Source organism: Leptonychotes weddellii, chromosome 3 (genome assembly GCF_054177405.1).
Source record: "Leptonychotes weddellii isolate Sample4059 chromosome 3, ASM5417740v2, whole genome shotgun sequence".
NCBI lineage: Eukaryota > Metazoa > Chordata > Mammalia > Carnivora > Phocidae > Leptonychotes > Leptonychotes weddellii.
The window spans coordinates 21,397,185-21,420,310 of record NC_138371.1 but is presented as its reverse complement, the minus strand read 5'-3'; the positions used below and the strand labels follow the sequence as shown (position 1 = coordinate 21,420,310).

At 35.6% G+C, this 23,126-nt stretch overlaps 1 protein-coding gene across 8 annotated transcripts in view; it reads right to left on the bottom strand.

Moving 5' to 3' along the window:
* Positions 1 to 23,126, bottom strand: part of IKZF2 (IKAROS family zinc finger 2) — a 154,447-nt gene that overhangs the window by 13,456 nt on the left and 117,865 nt on the right. For all 8 annotated transcript variants that reach the window (XM_081813688.1, XM_081813685.1, XM_081813683.1 and 5 more), the window contains 2 exons: positions 9,032 to 9,169; positions 585 to 728 (listed from right to left, as the gene is read on the bottom strand). In XM_081813688.1, coding sequence (XP_081669814.1) covers positions 585 to 728; positions 9,032 to 9,169 — 282 coding nt within the window. The remainder of the gene's footprint in view (positions 1 to 584; positions 729 to 9,031; positions 9,170 to 23,126) is intronic.

Here is a 23,126-nt window from a genome sequence, read left to right as displayed (position 1 = left end):
GAAAACTCTAAATACATCATATTTAATCTTTTTGTTTCAAAACCACAGGCCAGATGAAAACAAAGATCCACATATGAAAGATAGATCCAAATATGAAGGCTCTTGAATGTAGGTTGCTGCATTATTTTTCTAATGAAGAATTTGGGGGAAAAGATATCTCTTAATTCCAGATCAAATAGCAAAAGCATTAATACCATGTAAAGAAAAGAGTTTAAAGACCTGGCACTAATGGAAACTGGAAAACAGATTACAAAACTAGCTTATAGATGACACCATTTTCCTTAAGTATTTTCATTTTGTACATAAATGAACATTTTATTTTATATACTATACTTTCTATATAATTTCATTTTGAGATAGCAAATTTTATCAGTCTTTTTTTATTTCCTAGGCCCATATACCTAAGGGTGTGTGTGTAAGTGTGGTACCCATGGAACAGCATAAAGTAGGAATGAATAATGGACAAAAGAGATGGGTATTTATCTCTTGCATTGAAATATACCATCTATGTCTCTAATACATGGGAACCTACTTCTGCTCGTTAAAACCACCTTTTAAGAAGTAAAATAATTTGTAATGCTTACCCACAAACTTTTGTGGAGTGGAGCTTTTACGTTTTCCCATATTCCCTGTGAGCTTCTCTATGACAGCAGGTCTCTCAAAAGGCACCAGAGAAATATTGTTGTCCATGATAGGCTCTTGTTCCTTACAATCTTCCATAGGAGGTACTATGCAAAACCATACAAAAAATGCAATCTGATAATTTCTTAAACATTTTAAAAGATACAAAGCTGGATGTGCCACCTTGATATGTGTTAAACATTAGTATGCTTGAATAAAAGTAGAAAGAATAATCTTTAGTGTTAAAGTACTCTCTCTAATTTTACACACACAAACACACGATTTGTTTTTATCCAAGTTACTCTCAGATCAATGACATAAACTGTTGGTCACTATTGGTGGCAAACATGTTGATCTTGTTTCTCATCTTACTCCTCTGAAAGTGTTTTTAACATTGATTAAAATCAATATCACTTTTAGACTGCACTATTTTCAAGGCTTTTGGACTTTCTTTTTCTAAAACAATTTAAGTCAACTTGTTTTGCAGGAAAGCTTAAACAGACACACGGAATAACAGCATGATATTTAACCAGTTTTTTTTTCACCCGTGTATTTTCCTGTAGCAGATTTTCTACTGATGAGCGGAGTGAGCTGTTAGCCCTATTGGCAGTAGATAAATACCTGCATAAAGCAGCCTTCATGAAGGAGTTCCAATTCTGAACATGTCTACACATAATAAACTGTGGCCGCTTTATGATTGCAATTTATTTTAAAAAGAGTTCTTCAGCAGGATAAAAAATTCCATTTCATAACTGGCATATTTGCTCACTAAACTACTGCTCTAATTCACTTGACATAAACTCTCCAAAGCTGCTCCCTCTTCATCCCATTTGTCTAAATTGCTGTGGGCTAACAGATTAGCTCAGAGATATTGACATTAGATATGGGCATTCACAGTACAGACAAAGAACTTATCAAAGTTGTTTTTGAGTAAAAATAATGTCCAAGGATGTTTATGGATACGGTAACATCTGAGGCAGATGAGATCAATGACTGAAGCCAATGTTCACAGGAAAGACCATAACTTGTTCGTGATTATCACTGCTTTCTCTAAATTGTACCTGTGCCAGTCCTGTTTGGGAACCTAAAGGTTTCATATATTAGGCTATCTTGTTCCGCATATACTGTAAAATGATGTATTCTGCTCCTTTCATTTGTAAAGGATAGTTCCACTGTGTGAAACACAATACATTCTCATTTATAAGGGCGGACACTAAAATAAAATGAGAAAGCAGGAGATGAAAGTTAAGAACATCCAGTGCACAATTCAGGTGACCTACTTAATAACCAATACAGGTTGCTGATTTTGAAGAAATGAAAAATGGCAACAGAAAAATGTTTTCCTAATTTGGACATGTTTAAAGAAATTGATATTCAATCTAAGTTTTGAGTTAACCTCGTCCTGTACAGTCCAGTGGATGGGCCAGAAAAATTTACTTTTCAATGTCTATAAGATATGGCTACGATTGACAAGAGATGCCGTAATCACTGGATTTTAATTTGGAAGGAAGTTAGGAGTTTCAGAAACAAGGAAACAGGTCATTTTCTATAGCGATATACTCCATGATATCATCAAGTGGAAAAATATATATCCCAAGATGTTACATAAAACATTATGTCCTCTTTCAGCAACAACTAAAGTAAAAACACGTACTTGAAAAGCAAAGAAAGGCTGACCAAAAAATTCAAACAAGGGTGGTCAGGAGGACGGAAGGGCAGTGGAGAATGGATGGGGTTAGGAACCATTAATTAGATACAGATTATTGTCAAAATCTTAGCAACAACTAAAGTAAAAACACGTACTTAAAAAGAAAAGCAAAGAAAGGCTGACCAAAATATTCAAACAAGGGTGGTCAGGAGGACGGAAGGGCAGTGGAGAATGGATGGGGTTAGGAACCATTAATTAGATACAGATTATTGTCAAAATCTTAACTTTTGTTTTGGGTGGTGGATTTATAGGCACTTACTACATTATTAAACTTAACTATAAAGCTAAAAAACAGGCCATGTATGGACTGAAGATGAAATGAAGTCACAAACCAGGATCCAAAATGAAAGAAGGGAAGAAAAAAAGGTTTGTTGTTGTAAATTTTGCTAAAAAAACAGCAAAACTGGTTAACAGGGTTTGCCCCCAAATTGAATATATTAATTAGTTTTGAAATGAGTAGTCTAAAACTTGGCAGTTTTGCTCTAAGTCTAACCTTGAATTTTCATATTTGCACACATTTAACACTCAAAACGAAACCTGGGTGTGCGAACTGTCCCACACCACATCCACCTCAATTCAGATGATTTGTCCCAAGTTCAATGAAGCTCATGTGAACTGAAAACAATGACTTTGTCAGAGCTCTGGTCTTACTTCTATTTTACATCAGCCCTTCACATATCAAATATTGATGCTGTTTTTACCATATCAGCAATAATAACAATAATTGATATATACTATGTGCTAAGTACTATTCTAAGACTGGACTTAATAATTCATTTAATCTTTTCAATAACCCCCTCGAGATAAGTACCATCTCCATTTTACTGATGGGGCAACAAAACCCCAGAGATTCCTTGGGGTTTACATCTAGTTAGTAGGGAATATATGAGTTGAACCTAGGTGGTCTGGCTCTAGAGTCTGGGCCCTTAGTCATTATGCTACACTATTCTTTTGTAGACATAATTTGAGTGTTGACTTTTCATAAACAAGTTTGACATATTTTTAAGGTCTGCCATTGGGAAAAGATCTGATACATTTTCTCAATTACGTAACTAATCCGATTTTTTTTTTTTTTTTTTTTTTGCTTTCAAGGATCTGGGTAGAGTGATGGGCTTGAAACACAAAACAAGTTAAGTTACTTCAATAATGCAACAGTCACATAGAGATTTACCTAGGCTAAGAAAACACCAATAAACTAATCTTACTTGTTAGAGCAAACTTCATAACCAAATATCTTCCTTGACCTTATTTCTGATGTTATAACCAAGATAAAAATATTTATACTTGTACTATTTCATTATCTCATCACACTGCTAAATCTTAAAGACAGAAGCATCTAAGAGTGTTCCCAACATAGCTCTTTTTACCAAACAGTCCACTCAAAATCCAAAATCCAAGAAGACAGAGTCTGAGGGACCTGGATTAGGTCACATATCCACCCTCTGGCCAAGAGAGGGCAGGCAACCTAGGCTGACAGTCCTGACATGGCTTCATGCAATGGGAAACAGTTCTCTAAAGGAAAATGGAAATTTTGTTATCAGAAGAAGAAGGGTATGTAGGATTGGCAAAAATAATGGATGTCTTCTACACTGTCATACATTTTCTCCATGTTGCCAAATATAAAAAAAAAAAATTCAATTCTCTTATTTTCTTGTCAACATCCGTTGGTGCCAGTACTTGCTTGCTTTGGCTGCTGTGAAATCACTCTTCCCATTCTCTCATTCTCCCATTCTCTGCTCTTACTCATCTTCATGGCTTTTTTTTTTTTTTCCTCTTTTTCTTCCTGGTATGTTGTTGGCCTCCTAGATGTCTCACTCTATAGTTACCCATATAAGTTTAGAAAACGTATTACTTCAGGCTACTGCCTATATAATGATGGCTCCCAAATAGGTACTTCCTACCCAAACCTCTCTTGAAAACTTGAGATCTATATATTCAGCTTCTTCTCAGTTTCACTTGGTGGTTCAGTCTCTCACCAGTGCCTAAAAGATAATGTGTTCAAAACCTGAAATCTCCATTTCCCACCCCAAACTTTATCCTATTTTCCTAATTACCATATTCTTTTTTTTAAAGATTTTTTTTTTTTTTTATTTGAGACAGAGAGAATGAGAGAGAGAGAGCACATGAGAGGGGGGAGGGTCAGAGGGAGAAGCAGGTTCCCTGCCGAGCAGGGAGCCCGATGTGGGACTCGATCCCGGGACTCCAGGATCATGACCTGAGCCGAAGGCAGTCGCTTAACCAACTGAGCCACCCAGGCGCCCCCTAATTACCATATTCTTGAATGGCACCACTATCTACCTGGTCATCCATGCTAAATACCTGTGGCAAATGCTAGGTTTCTTCATTTCACCCAGTCTCTTTTCCCTTCTCTCTACCACCTCCTCCTCATATACACACATGGAGGTACTATGCATTTTAGGTTCTACATCTGCAGTTGCTCTCAGTTTTTAACTGTATGTTTCAGACTACTAAACCCAACTTGACCAATCAGATTGTTGCAATGGTCTACTTGCTTCTGTCTTGACTCTTCTGATTGATGTCCTATATGTCTAGCAATTAAATGTTAATCCACAATTATTTTTTAGGATAAAGTATAAAATTCTTTGCTTAGCACAATTGGCCCTTGATACTCTGTTCACAGACTATTTCTCTGACCTTATTACCTTCTAATTTCTTTTGCCCTTACAAACTGTGCTCTAATTATACCAGTTACTTGTAGGTCCTTAACTCACCATGCTCTTTAGGCTTCTATATCTTCATACATGCTGTTCTCTCTGCATAAAAGACTTCCATTTATTTAGCTGGCCATCTTGCCTTTCAAAATTCCACTCAAATGTACCTTTCCCCAGAAATTCCTCTTGGACACTCAGAATCTGATTTGGACATCTATCCTCTATGCCCCTATAAAGCATGTCAGACAGTGTTCTGTTAGTTTACTGGTCTATATCTTCCAGTAGTTGGTAAGTAACCTTAGGGTAGGAACTGCATTTTATTTGTGTCTCTCATACCTTTTATGATGTGAAACAAATATAATATTCAATGTATTTTTACTGAATGACTTCATGAAGGAAATAATGTTACCCAAGGGAAATAAGCTGAAGAAGTTTACTAGAATTTAGATTCTTAACTCTGTTCCCTAACTTGCAATAAAGAACTTCCCTTTCTCAAATAATTCAAAGCATAAACTTAAGAATATATGTTCTTGCTTTAAAGCTAGCTATCTTTTGGTTCATGCTTTCATTTTTGTCTTCCGGCAAGGGGGAAAAAGCTAATTACATACTTTAGCGTTTAAAGTTTTTTCTTCAAGCTAAATAGACTTGAAAAATGAGCATAAAGATAATTTTCAAATAAGATAATCTGCCATAAAATCCATTATTATTATCTTTACTTCCAAAACTACAAGTCATGAATTTTCTCCTTTTCCCTCAAACTCAAAAACTTTTTAGTCTACCTCCTAAAATATGTCTTAAATGCTTCATCCTGTTCTCCTCTCCTGTTACTGCCTTCTCATCTTTTCCTTGGCATTCTCACTTCCAGTCTCTCCCACCTCAGTCAGGCATCTCTCCTATGTTCTTCACTGGTGACATTTTTCTTTGTAAGACACAAATCGGATTACCCCAGTGGAATTCAAACACTGGATTAGCATACAAGGCTCCATTTTTGCATTACAACCAATTATGTCAGTCTCATTTCCTACCACTTCTTTAATTCCAACTATGTTCAATGTCCAGGAACCTGCTAATGTTATTTTATACCTCCAAGTGTCAGCCTTTGGCAACTGCTCTGCCTGGAACGTACATTCTCTGTGAATCTAATTTGTACGATTTTTCTCAACCTCATGTACGAATCAAGCACTGCATGTAAGAAGGTTTTCTTGATTTCTGGAGACAGAGTTAGGTCAGCTCTGCATTTTTGCTCCTGGAGAAGTGTGCATACATCTTTATTACAGCATTTGCTTCATTATATTCATCTTTCTATAAAGTACCTATTTCCTACCATACTATAAATGTAGGAAAGAAATTGTGGCCATTTATCTTTATATTCCCAGAATGTTGTGTGGGAAATTGGCACATAGCAAGCCCTCAATAAATGTTTCCTGAATGAAGTGAAAGAATGCCTCTTTGACCTCAGACATTCCCCTCCCTAGAAGAGTCAACATGGGGAAGAAAATGTTTTAGGAAAGAGAGGCTAGGAGACATAACTATGTCAGATAGGAACAAAACAAAACAAAAAAAGAAAAATTAATTTCAAAGGGCTAATGGCAACCACAATGATGGAAACCCCCACGCCTACCACTAAAAGAAAATATAAAAAAGACAAGATATAGCAGGATAGTAAGAGAGAGAAGGATATAAATATGAATTTCACTGTGGCTGTCTTTAAAAGGAGACACGTGCCAAGCTATGTATGTAAGACAAGGTTAATGATGAACTCTAGGAGCATTTTGCCAGTATGTTTTTCCTCTTATGGCATTTATTAATTCTTACCCCATATACCCAATTCTTCATTAAGAATGTTAACAGAAGAAAAAGGAGATTAAGGATACTCTCAAATTATTATTACAAATCCCCAGAAGAAGTACAGCACAAAATGATATTAATATAAACTTATGTGGTTAAAACTATATCCAATATTGAAGAACAAATATTTGGGTCTATAAAGGATACCAAAACCTATCTCCTCCTCTCACACTCCCCATACACTTGTCTTTGGCTTTGTCCCCTGCTCTACCCAGTACCTGAGTATCTTCCTCACTTTCCCCATTCTGTTCCAGTTTTAGAGCAACCTATAAAGGGCTTTTGATTATTAAGGGCTAAGCAATCTGGGAAATGAGGGTTGATGCTATGGTTGTTTAGAAGTCTTTTCCCCCCAGAATACACCTGCTTAATTTTTCGTCAGCACTTATTCTATAACTGATTAATTTGCCAACACATAGTTAAATGTTGACTATTTATATACACTTCACATAAAGTCTTTTAGAAGAGACTCTATTTCTTATTCAGATGTGTGTGCAACACACTTTCCATTGAGTTTTTTTATGAAACTCAATTGAAAAGGAATTAATTAATAATCCAGTCAAATGTCAAAACGGCAAGGAGAGAACATTATATGGAAAAAACAGTAGTAGTACCACAAAATGTCTTTAGAAAATTTTGGCATGCCCTCAAGCCTCCACCAGTTACCCTGCCTCAAGCCACCTCTAAAAACAACAATTTAAACAGAAACGGCAAATGAAACCTCAAATGCCTAAGTTAATGCTGGTAAGTAACATAACTCTATAGGGCATGGAACATTTAACATTTCTTAATATTTAATGCCCTGAAATGTAACAGTGAAAAGAACTATTTATTGGGTATTTATTGCACATCCAGTCACATTTAGTTCTCGTCCCGAGTCTGTGACACAGACTCCACACAGCCAGGCCAGGTTAGCTGGACTCCTAGACCCACCATTTTACATTCCCTGCTCTGGATCCTATGCTACCTTCATAAGCCCAGGTAATGCAAGCTTGCAATATCAAATTTACTATGACATAAAACACAGGTTTTCAAAAATCTTAGTTAATAATAATATAAAAACAAAGGACTCATTCACAATAACAAGTAGAATTAAATAATTCTTTAGATTATATAAACTACCCTCAAGAAGAAATGCTTTAATTATTCAGGGTAACAAAATAAATATTTTAAATTCCCAACTCAACAACAACAAATAATCACTTGCTGTCCTATAAACACAGTTCTACAGTATGTACTACATAAAACAAAACAAAACCCACAAATAATCCTTGAGCTGTCTATAAGTTGTTAAATAGATATTTATATTTTGAAAATGACTACAGCATTCTCCAGTTATATTATCTGATACTGGCTAAATCTTTTTAAAATAAAAGATATAAATGAAACAATAAGTTAAGATTTTTGTATGTACTTATATGAATGATAAAATTAATCGGTATAAAAATATAATTAATAGGACAAAACAGATGCTCCAAATCTCAAGAACTAAAATTCATAACTTTCCTTCGTAAGGCTGATTATCAACATTAATTTTTCAGTAATGTTATTAGTTGATAAACCTTAGAAACTACCTTCCTACCTGCTATTGTATATTGCAGAGATGAGGATGTTTTGCTTGGGTTTTGATTTTTGTGGAGGGAAGTGGTGCCTAATTTTAGTCTAGATTGTCCCCTACACTTGTAGAAAGCAAAATGAGTAATTTCCAAGATAAATCACAAAACAGATTAGAGAAATTTCCAATTATATCAATTCTATCACTTATCACTTATCTAAGAGAAATGAAAATACACAGCCAGCTCTTTTAGGAACTCTATAGACTTTCCTAGAACCATTTCTAACTACTTGGTGCAGCCAATGAAAGAGAAGAGCAAATACTCTCTTCCTTTGGTGTATTCAAAGCTGGCTGTCATTATTATCTTAATTCAAACGTATGTTATCAGAAATAAATCTGGGAGTTTCACAAAAACTCCATACAGCTTGTCTGCCAAGGGCCCCAAAGCTCAACTCACTTCAAGTGCTTCAGAAGATAATCCCATGCAAAGTTAATGTGATCTAAAATTGTTTTAAAGAGAGTAAGATTTTATCTTCATGCTCCAGGGTAGAGAGAGAGAACCATTCAACCCCTAAGGAACTACAAAGGCAGTGAGGGGGGATGCAAATGGTGAATGCCGATTCTACCCACCATGGTGACTCATGGCCTGCCCGGCAGCCTCCATGCTGACATTCTGGAGATAGTTGTGGCAGCGCTCCTTGTGCTCCTCCAATGAACTGCGCTGCTTGTAGCTTCGTCCACAGTAGTTGCACTTGTGAGGTTTACCCACTGCGAAGAGAACTCAAGATCAGTGTGCCGTCAGTCTCCTCCAAAGCAAAATTAACATCTGACTTTTGATAGTGTGGAGGGAAGCATTTGTATGTTTTTCAGACTCAAATCTCTTCCTCCTCCACACTCTGCTTTAGGCAAGAAAAGCTAATAAATTTCTACCAAGACTAAAAGACAGCTAGAAGATAAGGCAAGATCGTACCTTTGGTGTTAGGGGAAATACTGAATCAAATTCATGGTCTGACTGTATCCTAGATCATGAGGGGCTGATGATCAGTCTTCAAATTATGTGACTCGTAACACTAACATTTGCTCTTACATAATTCTCTCAGCTTTGACTCATTCAAAAGACAAATCGGGAGTGTCCTAGATACATGGTGAGAATTTTTTTAATTTATTTTTTGGGGGGATAAGGACAGAGAATTTTTACTGAAGAAAACTAAAATGCAACAAATGGAATGTCATTATTTAATGAAAACATTATTCACAGTACGGTCGGTACCAAGGATACTAAAAAGAACTCAAGTGATGAGAAAAAGTACAGATAAAAGCAGAGTTTCTCTTTTCTTTCCACCTTGGTAATAGCTATTCACACATGCAAAACTTTGCAGCAGATAAGTGTATTCTCCCACATAAGCACTGTTCTTATATTACCAAGAATTAACCTACTAGGTGCTTTGAGTCAGGATTATTAACAATAACCACTGAAGTCCTAACCTATTTAGTTATACGATGATAGTAACATTTTCTTCTTCTTCTTTTTTTTTTTTCTAATGCATTTTACATTCAGGAAATGAATTATTTCCTAGTAGCCAGAGAACTGTATCTCAGTATACCAGGTAAAATACTTCGATGCTCACATTAAAAAAAAACAACAAAAAAAAACACTTCCAAAGAAGCAAAACACACTTCTGGAAAGAGACATGCTTTACTGTATGACAATTCACAAGGATATCACAGAGCACTTTGATTCTTGGTTTTGAATGAATACCGAAAAAACATAAAACACCAGCTGGTCTGTGCCAAAGCCCTCGGTAGTGAAGTGCAGTGTCAATCAGGTCAGTGGCCCTCATCGGACGTAGGAATCACTTTGTTTTGCCCAGAGGACAAACAGACCACTCTTTTTTATAGTCAAAGATAGTATCCCTAACTCCAGTCACCTTACAAGACCATGCTATGACACTGGTCACAAGTGCAATTAAAATACTGTAACAAGGCAAGGTATTCAGAGCTGCATAGAAATTTCACTATACTGATTAAAAACAAAAACCAGAAAAATAAAAACCCACCAAATTTTTAAATTGTATTTGAGGTGCACATAAACTCCATTATTTCATGATCATAATTTTTGTAAATAGTTTTAAATAAAAGCTATCTAAAGCAGGATTAGTCATTTCTAAAAACACAAAGCAAATGAAGTTCTATTTTTCAGAACCAAGAATTTTTATATATTGAACCAAGGTATCTCTGTATATTGCAAAGAATCTTTATCACTGAGAACATTAAAAATGACAAGAACATAGGGCGCCTGGGTGGCTCAGATGGTTAAGCGTCTGCCTTGGGCTCAGGTCATGATCCCAGGGTCCTGGGATCGAGTCCCGCATCGGGCTCCCTTCTAGGCGGGGAGCCTGCTTCTCCCTCTGCCTCTGCGTCTCTCTCTCTCTCTCTCTGACTCTCATGAATAAATAAATAAAATATTTAAAAAAAAAAATGACAAGAACATACTTTTAGTCAAAAACTTTTCACATAAATAGTGTAAATATATTTACATATAATTGCATTTTAAGATATGGGGTTACATATTACAAAAAGCTTTTGTTTGCTATCACTATTACTTAATTTTGGGGTTTTTTAGTGTTGTTTCTTTAGAAATAAATGAATTTGCACTAATCAAGTCTACTAACTAGTACTGATTAAGCACATACACTGTGCTTAAGAGCCCACCGTCAACTAGTTTCATCGTCTCTGTCTTCCCCCTTTATCGGTCCTGTTGCACTGTGTCCTAGGATACCTGTTATACTATGAACATATCATCCTATACTTTCTTTCCCTTATTTATATAAACCTTATACCTTCTGAACGTCATTTAAACATAGTTCCCTTCCACTCCCCTTGGCTCACAGCCCTCAATAAATTTCTAACTCACCCACCAAAGAAGAAAAGACAGTATACTTTTTACTGTTTTCGAAACTCATTTTTTTTTTTTACTAACCTCATTTTTGAAGTCTATCCTTTCTGTTTTACTTCAGCTTCTCCCATTTGACATCTGTTTTAAAACATCACTCTTTCCTCTTCATCCCAATTTGAGCAAATTGTTCTAGAAGTATAACCTCAATTTCCCCAAAATCTTGATCTGTGTTCCACTACAGCAATCCACATGCTGGGCAACATATGTTGGACTTTGATATCCTGTAACTGTTTTATCTCCAAGACATTTACTTTGGAAATGCTCCATTTTATCCTTCTGCCTCTCTCATCTAATACATATTTGTTAAAAACCTACTGTGTACCAACAACACAGTGATGAGGCTGGAATATAAAGTAGAGAACAAATTCTCACGGTACCTATCCTCAAGCAACTGACTGGTGAGGCAGACAGGCATTTAACAAATATACAAGCAATATATTACAAATTGTGGTAGATTCTATAGAGCAAAAGAATGTTGTGTTAGCCTAACATGGAGAACCTAATTTAGTTTGAGAAGGTTGGACAGGAAGGTCTGCCCGAGGTAGGAACACTTCTGATAATTGAAGGAAAAGTTAAGTTAATCAGATAATGGGGGGGGGGGCGGGTAGAGTGGAGGAGAGGCAGTGTTTCAGGATTTCCGGGAACTGCCGTCATCCTTTTATTTGTTTTCATGTACTTAGCTCCTTCAAAGTCTAGATCATGCCCTTACTACTCTTTTGAAAATGATTTTCAAACATCAACAACAATCCCTGCCAGATCCAAGGCTCTACTAGCCCCACAAGACCACTTCCTGTCAGTTCTTTGATATTTCTTAAAAATCAAGTTCACGAAAATATTGTTTACATTTACTCCCTATATACGATAAGTTTATTTGTGTGATATTTATAAACCATCCGTTAATATGTGTAACACATTATTTTGCATTTATTTTTATAAATTTTATTACATTCTCACCATCTGAAACGTCTTCATTCTGATATTACTGAGACATTTTTATAAAGTCATCAATAGCCTCTGAATCACTAAATCCAGCGGATTTGATTCTAAATCTTCCTAATTTCTTGGCCACTTTCAAACTTTCATTTGCCTTGAATCACTTGTTTTAGCTTCTGGGATCAAATTCTATGATCCCCCTCACTGGCTTCTCAACCTCTTCCTACCTGGCAAATAGATACGTAACTTCTGATTTTCTTCTCACTATAATAGTCTCCCCCTGTTCCCTCTAGATTAAGCCCTCATATCTGGGCTGTCCCAGATCTGGGCTGTGAAATGTCCAGATCAGGCCTCGAATAGGTTCCCATGTTTGTAAGCTGCTACTGGTCATTTAAACCTTTTTAGAATGATCTTGGTGAACCCAAAGATGGAGTTTTCTCCTCTGTGCTCTCACAGTACTCTGTCCATAGTCTGTTGATGCATTACTTATGATAATTCCACTGTGATAATCCGTATGATATCTATTCATCTCCCTAATTCCAAAAAAATGAGCTTGTCCTAAGAACAGAGGTCATGTTTTACTCAATTTTGAATGGATTGTGCTATGGTAGTTATTAAACATAGGAGATACTCAATACGTATTTGCTGAGTGACTGCACTTCAAACTCATACTTTCAAATGCCTTTTGAGTACTGCCTTATGCATATTCCTCTGAAATCTAAAATTCAACATATCCAAAATTATCTTCCTCCACAAGACTACTTCTTTATTCTGACTGTTCTTTTGTGCCACTGTTACCACTGTTTTAATAATCCAGACTCGCAACAGGCAGCTCCTTTTGTTGCCCCCTTACCTCTTTTTCCACATCCAAGTAATTGCTAAATACTATAGACTCAACTCCTTCAATGTTTCTCAAGTTTATCCTTCCCTTTCAATCCCACAACCAATATGCATGTTCAGTTCTTCATTATCACTAGCCTGGGCTAGCATAATAGACTTCAAACCAGGTGTTCTCTCATATAATTATTTAGTCCCCTCCTTAAAAACCTTTACTGACTCTTAATTTCTATCGAACAAAGTCCAAATCCCTTTACCTGGCATCCAGTACCCTACACTAACTGGTCCCAAAGCATACATCCCATCTTCTACCCCAGGATCCGGCCAAAATCACCCTGAGCTTTTACACTTGAGTCTTAGTTCTTTCTGGAATGGCTTCATACAACTTGGGTTTCTTGAAATCCATTCATTCTTCCATTCCCAAATTCCCTAGCCTTCCATCTAAAAGTGATCTTTCCCATGAAAGAATCATAACCATATTGGCTTCACACCTAGGAAACATAACATTCTATCTTGTATTTGTGGCTATGTATACATTCATTTTGATCTCCCATGTTAGACTGTGACCTTCTTGAGAAACTGGAGCAATGTCTTATATATCTTTGTAACCTGCAATAAGTTTAGTATGGTGATTTGTTCACAGAAAGAATAGGTTGGGTTTTCATTAATAACATCATTTCCTATCTCTTTAAATATTTTTCTCTCACTGGTTTTCCTTAAATTTCACTAAATTTCCAATTTTCAAAGCAATACATCTGTATAAAAATATGAAAATTCACCAAAAATTATTCATAATTACACAATTCAGAGATAACTATCTTTAACATTTTTATCCTCTTGTATTTTTATGTACATGCAAAGACATATTTTGTTATGAAATTGTCACTTTATACACTGTATTTATACTCTGCTTATTTTACTGAATATGTCTTGAACATTTCCCTATGTTATAATATTTTTGTTGCTGAAGTTAGGGGACAAATTTTTCCTGGATAATAGAATTATGATAATGTTGAATTATTTAGTTTGCTTAGCATTCCTAGTCCTTTTCTTATTTAATAATTATTTCTCTTTTTACTATAGTTATATATGCCCAAACCTGAGAAAATCAAGTAGTCCTAGAGGGCATTTAATGAAATACACAGTCTCCCCTGCTCCCCTCACCCCCAATCTAATCATAATCTAGTTTTCTGTCCTCTTTTTGGAATTTCTATTAGTTTGATGTTAGAACTTCTGGACTGATTCTTTAAATTTCTTATCTTTTTCCCCTCATACTGATTGTCCTTTTACTCTTTTGACTTTAAAAAACTTCATCTTTTTCTTTGAATCTTTCTGCTAAATGTTTTCTGGTTATCACGCATTTTAATTTCTAAGAGCTCTTTCCTGTTTTTTTTGTTCTTTTTTTTAATAGAATTCTGTTTTTATTTGTGCCCAAAACTTACCTCTCTGAGCCTTTTTTCTTTTTAAATTTTCTTCCCTCTTTATATTGTCTCTTTTCTCTGAGATTTTTTCTTTTTATATTGTTCCCTGTACTGGAGGACTTTCTTAAATGTCTGGTCCCTGAATATTTATTGTTCATTCATATTGAACAGTGAGGTACTAAAAAGCTAACTGGAAGTTCAAGAAACATAGGTGAAGTTTGTGAACTACTGCAGAGTGATCTCTTTATTGTTAGACCCCCATGTCTTCTCTGTCAATTTCCTTAGAGAAGATGCCTCTAATTTCCAATCCCAAGGGTGATAGAAGCTGTAATGTCTGTATTTTAGAAGGCAAGGAATGGGGCCACAAATTTAAATGTTCAGTTGTGGTCTTTTACATAATCTCCTTGCTTGAAATCCTTTGTTGCCCCCCCACCCCCCACTCTCCTTTCCCTGGAGTCCCTAAGCCTGAACGTTTCCAATTCAATTTCTCCAATGCCTCCAAGCATTTATTTTCCTGTAAGGGGGAGGGGGAGGAGGAGGATTTCGTTGGCTGGCTGTACTGTGTGAGAGTAGCTCTGTGGTCTAACAATTTTGTATGCGGATTTTGAAATACCTTTATATTTAGTCCAAAGCTCCATCCCTGACTTCAACGGTCCTGTTTCTTCCAATTTTCAGGATCCACTAAAGGTTTCAGTCTTATCTTACTGTCTGTTACCACCCCTCTCTCTGTCTGCTTTCCATCCTCCTCTTGGCTGCTATTCTCTCCTTTCCCATTGTCCTTGCTCTTATGAATATAAGCTTCTATAAACGTCTACTGTGATTTTAGTGGAGTTTTAAGAAGGAGTAGAGACAGATGTAGCTTTTAATTTCATCATGTTTAAACAGCAGTATGTAATATCACTTTTGTTGGTATGGTATAGTTCTGTAAGGATGTATCATAACTCTTCATTTTAATAAAAAAGGGACATGATATATTAGGAAAGCTTAGCCACTGAAAGAGTACTCACACATTAGTAAGACGAGGAATTTGTGGAAATGTAAAGTTGTATATATCCTCTTTTCTATTCTGTTATTTATTTAACTATTCTAACACAAAATTCCCTACCTATATTCAAAAACATTGTAGCTTAACCATTTGCAATGGATCTCAAAATGTGAACTGCAGGCTACCTATGTTAGAATTCCCTGGCATGTTTGTTAAAATGGAGATTCTTGGGTACCATGCTGGACCTAGAACTTCTGGGAGTGTTACCTGGAGGTCTGCATTTTTTTTTTTTAAATATTTTATTTATTTATTTGAGACAGAGAGAATGAGAGAGAGCACATGAGAGGGGGGAGGGTCAAAGGGAGAAGCAGACTCCCTGCCGAGCAGGGAGCCCGATGTGGGACTCAATCCAGGGACTCCAGGATCATGACCTGAGCCGAAGGCAGTCGCTTAACCAACTGAGCCACCCAGGCGCCCCGCGGAGGTCTGCATTTTTAACAAACTTCCCAAATGGCTTCTTACATACTGAAGTTGGAAATAGTGGTTCTATAGAAAATCATAAATCATCATGTTCTCTAAGTCTGGAGTTGAGTTAAAATTTATTTTTAAGGTGAAGAATATTTTTCTTCACCTTGCTATAATCTTAATCGTATTATCAAAGGAGTTGAAATTAACTTTATAAGAAATTTCGGGATTAAGATCTGAAAAACCCTTGGATGAAGCTTCATTTTATTACTGGTAATAATACAAAAAAGAAATATTTTGATATGGAAGTTTACTCCTGTATGTTGATTACATATTTTAAGGGTAATGATAGAGTTTAAACTAAACTTTGCATCAATTCTCCTTCAAACTGACCTGTGTGTCTGAATTCTAAAATTCAAGGGGAAAGTTATACTGACCCATTTTTCTTAAATTGCAAATTGTGCAGCTATCTTTTTAGAGGGCTATATGATGTTATTTCATCCTAGAAAAAACAGCATAGAAATTAATCATATCCACTAATAAAAGATAAATAGTTTGCCAGGGCACTGATTTTGGGAGTCTATCTTTCCCGATTTCCACAGCACCACAATAAGTGCCAAAAGAATGTGTTGTCGGAACACAGCTAAAACCTATTAAGTCATCTTTCCCCCCCTCCCCAAATAAAACTTTGAGAAGTCTTAGAGAAAAGACAGAGAGATGGAGAGAAAACAGTTGTATTCAAGTTCCCACCTTCCTTACTTGATAAAGTAGGGCTCAATCACATGGTAACAGCTTTACATTGGCTCTTCTAAGCAACCATCTTCCTTACAAATGTTTGTTACTCCTGAATTCTGAGTTACGATACATGTCAATTTTTAGTTTTAAAAATCAGCTTTATTGAGGTATAATTTACATAAAATAAAATCCACCCACTTTATATAATTCAAGGAGTTTAGAAGTATATATAGTTGTGTAACCACTGCCACAATTAAAATACAGAACATGTCTGTTGCCCTAAAAATGTCATCTTGCTCCTTTGTACCAAATCCCTTTGCAACCACTGATCTGCTTCTGTCACTACTGTTTGCCTTGTTTTTTTAGGATTTCATATAAAGTGAATCATGCAGTATGTAGTCCTTTGTGTCTGTCTTTCATTCAGCATGATGATTCTGAGATTCATGTATTGGTAGTTTATTAATTTTTATGGCTGAGCAGTATTTCATCGTACAAATGTACCACAGTTTGTTAATCCACTCATTAGTTTAGGTTGTTTCTAGTTTATGGCTCTTAGGAATAAGCTTCTACCAACACTTGCAGGCAAGTCTTTTTTAAAATATGGATATCCAATTGTTCTAGCTCCATTTATAGAAAATATTATCTTTCCTCCTTAAATTATCTTAGTACCTTTGTTCAAAATCAATTGATCATATATTGTGAGTATATTTTTGGATTCTCTGTTCTATTCCATTGATCTCTGTGTCTATCTATCCACAAACTAAAAGAATAGATACTACTAACAGAGTTAGTCTTCAAATTAGGTAGTGTGAGTCACATACCTTTGCATTTTCTTTTCTTTCTTTCTTTCTTTTTTTTTTTTTTAAGAGAAGGAGAGGGGACAGGACAAGCAGAGGGAGAGGGAGAATCTTAGGCGGCTCCACACCCAGCGTGGAGCCTGATATGGAACTCGATCTCATCAGCCTGAGGTCATGACCTGAGCTGAAATCAAGAGTCAGATGCTTAACTGACTCAACCACCCAGATGCCCCATGCTTTTTCAAAATTATTTTGGCTGTTTTAGATCTTCTGTATTTCCAAACAAATTTTGTAACCAGTTTGTTAATTTCTACAAAAAAGCCTGCTGGGATATTGATTGGGATTGTATTAAACCGATAGTTTTAATTTCTGGAAAATTAACATTTTAACAGTATTGAATCATTTAAACCAATCTTACCATTTATTTAGGTCTTTAATTTCTCTCAGCAATATTTTTTTTTATTTTTCTTGTACAAAATTACATAAATCTATCTCTATGTAACTCATGTATTTTGGATGCTATAATAAATGATGTTGCTTTCTAAATTTCAGTTTCCAGTTGTCCATTGTGAGCACATAGAAATAAGTTTGATTTCTTTATACTGATGTTGCTTCTTATAATCTTAATGAAATCACTCATTAGTTTTAATTTTTGGGGGGTCAATTCCTTGCTTTTTCTGTATAGGTGATTATATCATCTAAAACCAAATATAGGGCGCCTGGGTGGCTCAGTTGGTTGAGCGACTGCCTTCGGCTCAGGTCATGATCCTGGAGTCCCGGGATCGAGTCCCGCATCGGGCTCCCTGCTTGGCGGGGAGTCTGCTTCTCCCTCTGACCCTCCCCCCTCTCATGTGCTCTCTCTCTCTGTCTCTCTCTCTCAAATAAATAAATAAAATCTTTAAAAAAAAAAATAAAACCAAATATAGTCATACTTATTCCAATGCAATTCATATGTCTTTTATTTCTTTCTGTTGCCATACTGCATTGACAAAACACTTAGTACAATGCTGAATAGAAGTGGAGAGATCTATTCTTGCCTTGTTCCTATTCTAACAGGTAAACTTTCATTCATTTATTAATAGTATAATGTTAGCTCAAAGTTTTCCAAAAATGGCTTTTACCATATTGGGGAAGTTCTTTCTGTTCTATTTCCGAGAATTTTTTTTATCATGAATAAACGCTGAATTATGTCAAATGCTTTTTCTGCATCTTTGAAGATATATATATATTTTTAAAGATTTTATTTATTTATTTGAGAGAGAGAGCACGAGCAGGGGGAAGAGACAGAGGGAGAGGGAGAAACAGACTCCCTGGTGAGCAGGGAGCCCGATGCGGGACTCGATCCCAAGACCCTGAGATCATGACCTGAGCCGAAGGCAGACGCTTAACCGACTGAGCCACCCAGGCATCCCAAAGATATATATATTTTTTTCCCCTTCTTTTTCTCTCTCTTATTTTTTCTTTTTGGTCTCTTAATATGGGGAATTACACTGATATTCTTCTAATGTCAAATCAACTTTGAATCCCTGGGATAAACCCCAGTTGGTCATGATATGTTATCCTTTTTTATGTATTTCTGAATTCTATTTGCTAAAATTTTGTTAAGGATTTCTGTTTCTGTGTTCATGAGGGATATGGCTATATAGTTTTCTTTTATTATAGTTCCTTTGGTTTTGGTATCAGGGTAATGCTGAACTCAATCTGTTTGGTAGCATTTTTCCCCCTTCATTTTTTCCCTAATGTTTCCTTAAATTACTTCTTCCTTGAATGTTTGACAGAATTTACAAGTGAAGTAATGTGGAGTTTTCTTTGTGGAAAGGTTTTTAACTATAATTTCAATTTCTAGAATAAATATAAGGCTATCATAGTATTTCTTTCTGAGTGAGCTTGGATAATTTCTGTGTTTCAAAGAATTTATTTCATCCACTTGAATTTATTGACATAAACTTATTCATAATATACCTGTATTATACTTCCAATGGCTATAGGAGTTTTAGTGACATCCAATTTTCATTTCTGATATTGGTAAATTGAGTGTTGTGTTTTTGTACTGATTGATCTTGGCTAGAGGTTTATCTATTTTATTGATCTTTTCACAGAATCAGCCTTTGATTTCATTGATTTTTCTGTATCATTTTCCTATTTTCCCTTTAATTGATCTCTGCCTTTAAAATTATTATTTCCTTCCTTTACATTCTCTAGATTTAATTTGCTCTTTTGTAATATCTTAAGGAAGCTTAGTTAATTGGTTTGAGACCTTCTTTTTTTTTTTAAATATAAACACTGAATGCTATGCATTTTCCTCTAGTATCACTTCTGTTCTCATCATATTCACATTTTTTTTTATATTCTTGAACATATGGAGTATATTTATAACAACTGTTTTATCAAACTTGTCTGCTAATTTCACCATTTGGGCATTTCTGGGTCTATTTCTATTGACTGATTTTTCTACTGATTATGGGTAATATTTTCTGCCTTCTATGTATATCTGTTAATTTTTTAGTGGCATTCTAGATTTTATGAATTTTACATTAGTAGGTTCTAGATTTTGTTGCATTTCTTTAAACTGTGGTTCATTTATTCTTGTATGCCATTACATTACTTGGAGTCAGTTCAACCTTTTTGATGTTTGCTTTAATGCTTCAAGGCAGTTCCAGAGCATGCTTTAATCTAAAGACTAATTTAGTCCCAGTATGAAAGCAATAAACTTTCTGAGGATTTTACTCAATGACCTGACGATTACAAAGTCTTTCCACATTGGCTGGAGAGAATTGACTATTCTCACTGCTGTATGAACTCCAGGAATTGTTTGGCCTTCTGCTTTCTTCCTTTTCCCAGCTGCAGGTAGCTTCTTCATATACATAGGTAGATTACTATTTAGCCAAAGAGTCAAAGAGGCTTCTGCAAAACTCCACAGTTTTTCCGTGCAGTTTCCTCCTGATATTCCTCTATATTCTATACTCCAAGAGCATTGGTCTCCATGGATTCTGATCTGTCTCCAAATCAGCAAGACTGACTGGCTCTGTTTGGGTTTCCTGTTCCTAAGCATGGCTTGGAAACTGCTTCTAGGAAGTAAGCTCGGATAATCATAGGACTCACCACGTTTGTTTTTCTACTTTCTGGAATCCTAGTTCTGCAGTACCAATTGTTCAATGTCTGAAAGTTATTTAATATATTTTGTCTGGTGTTCTAATTGTTCAGAGCAGGGGGTAAATCTGGTTCCTAATACTTCATCATGCTTGAAAGCAGAAGTTATATATGTAATTGGGTTAAATACCAAAAAAGTCATGCTAACCTTGTAAATTTTGTTACCAATACAATTCAGGTAACTGAAATGAAGTTTATTATATATAAAGTTCTATAATATGTATTATAGTAAATAATAATATATAGTATAATAAATATTCTAAGACAGAAGATAGCAGGATTAGTGTTCCCAACTATCTCAAAAGTTAATATATAGTCTCCTTTGATCTACTATCCCTCACAAAAATCCTACACTAACAAAAAGAGAAGTATCAGTATATAACCTGTCAGAAATATAGGTAGAGATTACTGAACTGACCTGAGCAATAAATTATAAATTGAAGATGCAGTAAATAAAATTTGACAGTCCTGACAATTCAATTAGAAAAAAATTTGCTAGCATTTGTTAGAATTTTCTCTATCTGTCATTATTAGGAATTAGAGATAAATACCTGCCCCTGTACTAAAACCCCCATATACCTACCCAAAAGGAAGAGCAAAGCAAATAACCATAAATAATTTTGAAGTAGGAATGTTTACCATAAATTCATAGGGTGTTATGAAGGTATATAGCACAATCAAGTCTCGTTCACTTATGTTTTCTTGAAATATGTCACTTCAAGAGTTATCCTAGTGAAACCTATAAAACAAATTACAATAGCACTAATATATGTGGTAAATGTTTTATTCTTTATATAGATGTATGTATGTTTACACATAAACATGCAAAAAACACATCTATATACAGAAAACATATTTACCATTTGTCATGATACATATAAAATCAGCAACAGCATCATGCATATAGCACATTCATTTTCCTTTAATAAAATTAAAAGCACCCACTGTCCTATATTTATAATGCAAAAAAGGGAACTTGGTATCTGATTTTACTTGACAATTGCTTACAGAATTAGAATTTAATCTGAAGAAAGATGAGCGCTGAAATATGGCACAATTGATATTTTTTTTGGTTTTAGTACCCATAAGTTATAATATCTGAATTGGTTTTCTGCTTTATTGTATAAACCCTCTATATAAACAATTTTAATGTTCTCAATCCCTGTTGTTCTCAAAAAGGATTTTTCCAATTCGTATTCACACTACTAGCGTATGAGAGGGCCTTTTGACCATACTCTCAAACAGAACGCTGATTAAAATAATAATTCTCTAATGTGCTAAGCCTGTGATCCTTAAATTTTAATGGGACACTGAAGCACACTCTGGGGAAGGATATTGTAAAGCAAGATAAGCACAGGATATTTTAAATTTTTGAGGGAAATAATAATATTCAACATCCCTCAGACACCACACTAACTACTTGCTCACAATTTCAACATAGCACATTATAGTTTTTTCAATGATGTCACATCTCTGTGAAGCTAGGTTTCAGGAGTTGCAGCAACACAAAGCAGGTACTATGTAAAGATAAATGTGGAACAGGAAATGAGAGTGGAGGTATCCAGTCTACTTCCAAGATGTGGTAAGTTGTGCAGTGTCCAACAAGTGCACACTCCCATTAGTAAAAAATTGTGGCTGTTCAAGAATGAAATAAAAACATTATTTTGTCTTTCAATTTATATATATTTTCAGATTATTTTTTCAATTAATTGACAAAACCTTTTTGTTATCTATTATGCGCCAAGCACCATTCAAAGAGTTGGGGATACATTAATAAATAAGACAGAGGATGTCCATGATCTCACAGAGCTTACATTCAGATGACAGTGGGGAGAGACAGGCAACATGTGCATGAACAAAAAAATCCAAGATAGATAACTGCAGATTCTGATTCAAGCTTTACAAGACTTTAAGACAGAGACAGCAAAATCGAGAATGAGTAGGGGGATGTTCTAGGTAGGGTGCTTATGGAAGGCCACTCCAAGGAGAAGCCATTTAAAGCAAATATCTGAAGGATAATGAGGCATCCATGCCAAGAACTGGGAAAGAGCTGAAGGGAGAGACTTCTAGGATCATCAGTGCAAAATCCCAAGAGTAGAAAGGAATAAAGGAACCTAGGGTGGCAAAAAACACAGAGCGAGGGATAGAGTGGTATATGATCAGACAGGAGGTGGGAAGCAGTTCCCCTATGATAGGCAGTTTGAGTTTATTAGAAGAGCAGTGGAAGCCCATTAAAAGATTTTAAGCAGGGGCGCCTGGATGGCTCAGTTGGTTAAGCGACTGCCTTCGGCTCAGGTCATGATCCTGGAGTCCCTGGATCGAGTCCCACATCGGGCTCCCTGCTCGGCAGGGAGTCTGCTTCTCCCTTTGACCCTCCCCCCTCTCATGTGCTCTCTCTCATTCTCTCTCTCACAAATAAATAAATAAAATCTTTAAAAAAAAAAAA